The sequence below is a fragment of the Terrapene carolina genome, unplaced genomic scaffold (assembly GCF_002925995.2).
Source record: "Terrapene carolina triunguis isolate 2854851 unplaced genomic scaffold, T_m_triunguis-2.0 Scaffold641, whole genome shotgun sequence".
Classification (NCBI taxonomy): domain Eukaryota; kingdom Metazoa; phylum Chordata; order Testudines; family Emydidae; genus Terrapene; species Terrapene triunguis.
Window position 1 is genome coordinate 1,244,414 of NW_020664992.1, and position 8,169 is coordinate 1,252,582.

At 63.8% G+C, this 8,169-nt stretch overlaps 1 protein-coding gene across 1 annotated transcript; it reads right to left on the minus strand.

Annotated features, from left to right (window-relative positions):
* Positions 1 to 10: 10 nt before the first annotated feature.
* TMBIM6 (transmembrane BAX inhibitor motif containing 6) lies at positions 11 to 7,775 on the minus strand. The gene is made up of 8 exons (XM_026659631.1): positions 7,696 to 7,775; positions 2,427 to 2,533; positions 1,966 to 2,074; positions 1,440 to 1,560; positions 1,059 to 1,107; positions 891 to 976; positions 714 to 805; positions 11 to 115 (listed from the first exon to the last, which is right to left on the minus strand). The coding sequence occupies exons 2-8, from the start codon at positions 2,480 to 2,482 to the stop codon at positions 11 to 13; spliced, it is 618 nt and encodes a 205-aa protein (XP_026515416.1). The 5' UTR covers positions 2,483 to 2,533; positions 7,696 to 7,775.
* Between the last annotated feature and the right edge of the window lie 394 nt (positions 7,776 to 8,169).

Genomic DNA, 8,169 nt, shown 5'->3' on the forward strand with positions numbered 1-8,169 from the left:
CCCCCCCCACTCACCAGATGTAATCCTTGTCCCCGCTCTCCGCCTTCTCAATGATGAGCTGCGTGTCGAAGAGGACGAACCCACACATGACCATCAGCCCGAGGTACAGGTTAGCCTGGTGGGGAGGAGGGAGAGTCAGGGACGAGCCCCCGAGATGCCCCCCCGTGTCTGTTCAGTGCAGTTCCCCCATGAGCAGCAGGGGCTGCCGTTCCTGCCCCCGTTACTCTCCCTCTGCGCCCCCTCCTCCAGCTCAGAGACTTGGGCTATGGGTGAACCTGAGCCCGGCCCCTGCCAGCGCCCGGCCGCCCTGCGTCTGGCTGGGAGGGCCCAGGTCTCGCTTGCCCCGGGGATAAGGCAGACACAGGAGGCGACGTTGCTGGCACGAGTTACCCGAACCAGCTCCAGCCTCGGGGTGGGTGCCAGGCAAAGCAGGCTGGAAACATGGCCCAGCAGTGGGAGTGATGAAGGCCTGATCCTGCAAGGGGCCCATCCACCTTTCCCAGGATCGGGCCCTGTCTGCCCACACATGGCTCCGGACAGGTTCCGTCACCACGTGGCCCAGGTGGGATCAGGCCTGCCTCCGGGACCCGCTCCAGCTGCCGCTCCCACAGCCAGGCCCCGAGACACCCGCCTGGCCCCAGTGTTGCTGGCTGCCGTTGCGGGGCGAGGGGAGGGGGGGCGGCAGGACCCCAATGCAGGGGGGCGGGACTCACTGTGAACAGCCAAGTGGACCCCACGAAGACGTTGATCAAGGAGAAGAGCAGCATCAGGAAGAGGCCAGAGAGCAGGAAGCCTGCGAGCGAGACAGAGGCGTGAGCCCCCCTGGCTGGGTGGGGGACGCTGGGGTGGCCGGGGGGGGGGGGGGGGGGGGGTTATCCCCCCCCGCCCCGGGAAGCTGCGGCGTCGGGATTCGGGGGCGCTCAGTGAGAAGCAGCTGAAGATCACAGCGGTGCCCAGAAAGGCGGTGGGGATGATGCTGCAAGAAAGGAGAAGAGGTGAGAAGCGCCAGGACGGACATGGGCGCCCGGCCCGGCCACGCCACGCCGCACGCTGCCTACCTGGGGTTGATGGCGATGCACATTTCCAGGAGAGGACATAGGTTGGCTCCTGCAAGGACAAGGAGACACACGTCAGTGACAGCAGCCCTGCCCCTGCCCCCCCATCATTGGCAGCCAGAGGCCACCTCGGGCTCAGAGTTTCTTCCCTCAGGCAGGTGAGAAGGGCCCAGTGCTTAGTGCAGGGAACCCCATGGCCGGACGCCTGGGTCCGCCGTGTGCCCAGCACTGGAGGAAGAGGCCCTCCACCCCAGGGCGAGGGGCAGTTCAGCGACGGACAGGATGGTAAGTGCTGTGGGTCCAGGCTCCCCAGGGGAGGGGCCAGCAAGGGGAGAAGGGCCCCTTTGCCCAGGAGGTTTAGGGGCAAGCACCCCCCACACGTACCGGTCAGGAAGGCAAAGCCAGCCAGAATCCCCAGCCTCTTCTGCTCCGTCTCCCTGCTGTGGGGCGTGGCCATCAGCCAGATCAGCAGTGCCAGGGAGCCCAGGCCGGAGAGCAGGCTGAACTGTTGGACAGACAGACCCCGAGAAGTTGAGCCTGGTGCGGGGGCTGGGGGCAGATGCAGCACCAGCCAGGCCCATCGCAGGGAGCGCGTGGAAAGGGAGGGGGCTGCAGACACGGGACACCCCCATTCTTATCCCAGCCCGGGGCTGCTCTACCCACTGAATGCAATGGGGGGCAGCACCGACACGCCCGCCTGGGCTGGCAGGGCACTGCCCTCAAGTGCTGGGCACTAGACAGGCGTCTGCAGCACTCCCTGGTCAATGGCTGCAGCGAAGGCATTAGGACTGGGAACGGGTACCCACGGTGCCCATTCGCCAGCACTCAGTCCGGGGGAAGGAGGTGCCCCCCGTAAGCCCACCCAGTCCCAGCACGGGGGACCGACGTGGCCACCGAGCATAGCCCTTACCCGGAGCAGATGGGTCACCACATTGATGTAGGCTCCGGTCGCTGCCACAAACATGCAGAGAGCAAAGCTGGCATAGACCCTCTTCAGGTGCTGCTGGGTGGAGGCAGAGCTGTGGGGCAGAAAGGAGCAAGTCAGCGACAACCAGGGCTCAGAGCTGCCCCCCCGGCCCGGCCCAGCCCACGGCTCCCCACATGGGCGCACTCAACCGACGGCCGAGCCAGACAGAGAACCGCCACTGGCACTGGATGGAGCAGAAACGCGGAGCTGGTGCCGCAGCGGAGGATCCCGAAGCGCTGCGCCCATGCCCCGGGATGGGGAATCTGAGGCAAAGCGGTTACGTGGCAGAGCCGGGACCAGAACTCAGGAATCCCGGCTCCCAGGCTCCAACCACAGACCCCACTCCGGCCCATTACTCTTTGCCCACGGGGATCAGGGCCCAGTGGAGCGATCCCCACACTCACATGTGGGAAAACTTGAAGAGCGCGTTGAAGTCAATGTTCCGGTTGAACACGTCCATGGCGTTGGCAGGTGGGTGGGATGCACCCTTCACTTCGGGGAACTGCACCAGCTGGAAGAGACAGGGCAGGGGGCTCATGTCAGTGGGGACCATGGCTGGACTCCGCTGCCAGAACCAGGTCCTCGTGCCCGGCTCCCCCAGCTCATTCCAGAGACCTGCCTGGAGATCCCCCCAGCTTGGGGGTCTGAGCATCCCGCTCTGTCCCAGCTGGCAGGGGGCGCCCACCCCATCCGACCCACTGGGAGGAAGTGACCTGGGAGTGAAGAAAGAAGGAAAAGAACCGTTCTCGGGAAGGGACCGTGCCCCCCCCCCCCCCCCCCAGCTGGCACCGCTGTGCTAAGACTGAGTGCCGGTGGCGTGTCCAGCACGGTCCAGGGGGACCAGACCGTGCCACGTCTGCAGCCATCTGTCATTGCAGACCAGGACAGAGTGAGTGACACGACCTGGCTCTGAGCCCCTGCTCCTGGAGGGGTCAGGTCCTTTCACCGCCCCAGCCCCACGCCAGCTGGGACGAGATTTCTGACTCACCAGGGAGCTGCCTGGCAAGGGATCTCCTCCCCCAGCTACAGAGAAACGCGGCTTCGCTTCGCCCCAGGCTAGCTCTCCTCTCGCCCACCCAGCTCTCTCGGCGTGGCTCCGGAGCTCTGCAGCTGTTGTGCAAACCTCTCTGAAGCTTCTGGCGTCTCATCCCCCCACCCGGGGCTCTGGGCCCAGTGTCTAGGTGGTGCAATTATTGCAGGCTGTTGCAGGGCTAGTCACAGGCTCCCAGCGAGCCCGGCTCCCCGCGGATTTCCACTTGGCAGGCGAGAGCGGCTTGTTCAAGGCTTCCATTAGCGCCCCTAATGACGTCCCAGGCGGGGCTGGCACCGGTGCTGGGTTCAGCCACCTGGGCAGGGAGCCTCCTTGCTCCCTGGCCCTACCTGGCTCCCTCCCACATTTGCCTGGTGCTGGGGGCTGCCACAAGGGAGTCAAATCCCAGCGAGAGCAGGTCTTTCCGGCGGGGGTTACTGCAGGAGCCCACTGTCCAGCGGGGGTGAAAGGGGCTGGGGGGGGAGCCGCGTGACTGGCTTGCAGCACGTTTAACGAGGCGAAAGCCCAGAGTGACGAGTGGAGCAGGAGCCAGCGTCCCAAGGACACGGAGCTCAGTCTGGCCACCCCTCTCCCGAGAGGGACGCAGAGGATGCCTGACCCCTTTGCTGGGGCTGGTCCCCAGGACTGTCGCTGCCAGCAGGGCCTGATGCACAGCTGCTCTCCTGCCCGGGAAGTTGGCTGGTCCGTGGGACCCTCAGCCCGAGCCACCACCCGTTGTGGTCGCAGTGCAGCCAGAGGGGCGCAGGGCTGGGCACTGCGATGGTCAGGGGCTGGAGAACATCGACTGCCTCGCTCTGTCGGGGGTCCCCCCCTCGGGGTATCCACGTGCAGCTCGGCAGCACCACTGGCCGGCCCAGAATGCCCAGGCCAGACAGGCACGGGTGCCAAGCCAGAGGCCCCGATTTGGCAGCGTGTGCACGGAGAGCAGGAGCTCTGGAGCAGCCCCGGGGGTGGGGTACCCAGCTCTCCTGCCACCAGGGCAAGGGCTGTCCTAGAGCCGGGCTGGGGACTTCAGGCCATTTCAAGACATGGTGAAGAAGGAATCATCAGCCTGGAACAGAGCCAGCTCCTGCCACGGGCAAGAGCTACCAGCGCCTGCTTCCGAGAAAGCGGGGTGATCCCCTCAGCCCCCCACTTTCCAGCAGGGTAACCTCACTGAAACCCATCGGCCCTATGTGCATGCATGCAGCCAGAGGAATCGCTTCTCCCGTGGCCTAGAACGCAGCCACCTCTGGGGGCACGCTGCAACTCGGACGTCTCGCAGCCCCAGCCCCGGCAGGGAACGAGGAACATGAATGGCCAGCACTCGGCTCCCAAGCGAGAGTTAGGGCAGGACACAGCGTTTACGCCCCAGCTGCAGTGAGTCAGTGCAAGGTTCCAAACGAGGTCGGCACCTGGTGCGTGTTTGGCAGGCAGGACTCACCCGCCCACTACTCCCGATGGGCATGGGCAGTAGGTGGCCGCACTGGCCCGCTCGGCTGGGGGTTTGTCAGCCTGAGCCCCCTGACCCCATTGGGGCAGAGGGACCCGGGACTGCAGATCCCCAGAGCCAGCGAGGGCAGCCGGGAGCCCTGCCTTTGGGCCCAGGAACTGGGAAAGTGAAAGAGAAAGAAGAAGAACCAGGAAACTCCCCACCCAGAGCACAGGAACAGCGCGTGAGCTTGCCGTGCTGAGTTCAGCTGCTCCCCCACGCGGAGCGACAGCCCAGCCCCGCGAAGCGCTGGATTGCAATGGCGAGACCCGAATTCACGCGGGTGTAACCGGGCACCAGCTCCAGGTGACGTTCTGAAAGCAGCAGGACATGCTGTCCAATCGCTAGTGGGGACCCCCCAGGGCGAGTCAGTAACCAGCCTGCCCAGGAGGGAGCCGAACCCAGGCTCATCAATAAATAACCAACCTGGCCGCCCCTGCAACCTTTACCCACCGAGCCCTGGCCTTGCGGTGCCTGCTCCGAGGAGAGCCTAAACCCCGGCTCGGAGAGCCGCCTGTGCTGCCCCCACGCAGGGGGGGGGCGGGGGGGAGAAACACCTGCGCTAGGCAAGTCAGACACCCTCACGCTGGGACGGCAGGGAAGAACTGCTGGCACAGCCTCCCCTATGACATCACAGCCTCCCCTATGACATCGCAGCCCTGCTTGGTCAGACCATTCCCATTCCCCAGACACGTTATTCTGCCTCCTGCGGTAGCTGGCCTGCCCGAACAAGCTAGCCAGGCCCTGCCCAAAATCCTGCAGGGGGCCGGTGAGCCAAGGCCCCATTACTCCCCGGCAGTCACAGCGCTGGTGCTCCACACAGCCACAAAGGGGGCTGGCCCACGTCTTTTCCTTTTACACAGCCCTCCCCATCTCTCCCTGTCGGACTCCTCTGCTTCCTTCCCCCAGCTGTTCTCTGAATCAGAGCTGGGGAAAGTGGGTGCAGGGCTAGTCATGGGATGAACTGCCCCGCCCTAATGGCCAGAATCCAGCCCGCCCAACTGCATCCAGCCGGGTAGCATCAACTTTCCAGGGGCCTGGGCGCCCAGACCCAGCTCTGCAATTGGCTCAATCCCAGCTGCTCCTGAGAGCCCCTTTCAGACAGTCCTGCTTTGGGAGGGGGGTTAAATACCCTTTCAGAGGGGGGATCTGCTCCCCATTGGTTTGCATCTCCCTTGTTAACTGACCAAACAGGAGCCGGAGTTGAGGTGAACATGAGAGCTGGCAGACTGGGTCAGACCAACGGTCCATCTAGCCCACTCCCCTGTCGCCAGAGCTTCATGGGGAGAGAACAGAACAGGGCAATCGTGGAGCGAGTATTCTACAGCCGACTTCTAGTCGTCTGCGGTTCAGGGCTGCCCCAAGCATGGGGTTGCGTCCCTGACCAGCTTGGCTAATGGCCATTGGTGAATCCATCCTCCATGAATTTACGCCGTTTCTTTGAACTCAGTTATACTTCTGGCCATTGCAATATCCCCTGGCAATGAGTTCCACAGGTTAGTTGTGCTTCCTCTTCTTTGTATTAAGCCTGCTGCCTATTAATTTAACCGGGTCACCCCTGACTTTTGTATCGTGGGAAGGGTAAATAACACTTTCTCCACACCACTGATTTCATAGATCACATGCCCCACTGTGGTCTCTTTTTTAAGCTGAACAGCTCTAATCTTTTTAGTCTCCCCTTGGATGGAAGCCGTTCCATACCCTGGATCATCTTCGCTGCCCTCCTCTGAGCCTGTTCCAGTTCCAGTTCCAGTAGAGACCGTCTGAGATGGGACAACCAGAACTGGACAGTGTTCAAGGCATGGATTTATACAGTGGAATATGATATTTGTCTGGTTTCTTCTCTCTCTTGCCTAATAGTTGCTAACATACTATTACCCTTTTTACTTGAGCTGCAGTTTATGGAGAATTATCCACAGTGACTCCAAGATCTCGTTCGTGGGTGGTAACAGCTCATTTAGACCCCATCATTGTATATGTATCTATGGGATTATTTTTTCCAATGTGCATTACTTTGCACTTATCAATGTTGAATTTCATCTGCTATTTTGTGGCCCCGTTACCCACTTTTGTGAGATCCCTCTAACTCCTCAGTCTACTTTGGACTTGACTATCTTGAACAACTTTGGATTGTTCACAAACTTTGCCACGTCACTGATCGCCCCCTTTTCCAGATCATTAATGAATATGTTGAACAGCACAGGTCCCAGGGCAGATCCTGGGGGGGACTCTGCTGTTCACATTGCTCCAGTGCGAAAACTGACCATTTATTCCTGTTGTTCGTTTCTTATCTTTCAAGCAGTTACTGACCCATGAGAGGACCTTCCCCCGTACCCCATGGCTCCTTACATCCCTTAAGAGTCTATGGGCGAGAGGCCTTCTCGGGGTCGGTCTGAGACGCCAAATAGGCTCTTTTGACTGGATCACCCTTACACACATGCTGGTCCGCTCCCTCCAGGAGCCCTAGTAGATTGGCGCGGCGCGATTTCCCGTTACAAAAGCCGTGGTCGCTCTTGCCCCGGACACACGGCCTGTCTGACAAAATCCCGTTCTGTACCCGGGTTTCTACCCAAGGGGCTGGGAGGGAAGTTGGGTTTCCTGGGCTGCAACCCCAGGATCCCCGCAAGGGCCCGGTGACAACAGGGAGGCTACAGTAGCGCCCGGCCAGTCACCTGCCCCCCCCAGCCGTGCTGCCAGGTCCTCTCCTGACCCCTCCAGCGCCCCCGGTCCTCCCCCAGCCCCGTGCGAACCCCTCGCGCTGCCCGGGCCCGAGGCTCCGCCCCCGCCCCCGCCCGGGCCTTACAGCTTGTAACGCCCGCGCGGCGCCGAGCGCGCGCGCCGTGTCCCGGGTCGCTGGGCTGGGGAGGGTCAGCGAAGGGGGCGGGGCCAGGACGCCTGGGTTCTCCGGGGGGGCGGGGGGGGAGAACAGGCCTCGAGACCGGAAACAGGGCGGGAGGGGGCCGCGCCAGGCCGCCCCCCCCCGTTCCGCGGGGCGGTGGGGGGGGGGGCGGGATGGGGGAGGGGCCGAGCCCGGCGGGGGATCCACGACCCCCCCGTTCCGCGGGGCGCTGGGGGGGGGGCGGTGGGGGGGCTGGGCCTGACGGGAAGGGGGGGGCAGGCCCGATGGGGGGGGGGGCTGGGCCGCTCTCACCTGTCGTCTCCGTCACCGCCGCGCTCTGGGCCGTACGTGTCTTCGGCCTCGATCTCCTGCCACCCGGCCACGCCCCCCGCCTCCGATTGGCTCGCCCAGCTAGGAGTCCCGCCTTCCTCCGCCGTTCATTGGGTGCCCTGGCCCCTCCCGGAACTCGCCGCCTCCCATTGGGTAGCGCCGGGAGGTTCAGTCGCCGCCGCTTCCCATAGGCTGGCGGCCGCGCCCCAGGCGCCGCCATTGGCCCCTCGAGAACCAAAACAGGCGTCATTGGCGCGCGTCCATTAGTGAGGGCTCCTTCGCCGTGACCAATCATCGCCGTCCAATCAGCGGCTGCCCCACCCCCGCTGCCCTATTGGCCAGCGCCTCAGGGGCCCCCCAGAGGCCGGAGCGGGCGCTGCAGGCTCCGGCCGGGGCGCCCCCTGGCGGGGGTGGGGCGCAGGATGGGGGGAGGCAGCGCCCCCCCCCCCCGGGGGA

Coding starts and splice junctions, on each gene's coding strand:
- TMBIM6 (XM_026659631.1), bottom strand. CDS start 2,482: ATGGACGTGTTCAACCGGAACATTGACTTCAACGCGCTCTTCAAGTTT. Junction 2,075..2,426: donor CTCTTCAAGTTTTCCCACAT/GTGAGTGTGGGG, acceptor TCTGCCCCACAG/CTCTGCCTCCACCCAGCAGC. Junction 806..890: donor ATCCCGACGCCGCAGCTTCC/CGGGGCGGGGGG, acceptor CTCACGCCTCTG/TCTCGCTCGCAGGCTTCCTG.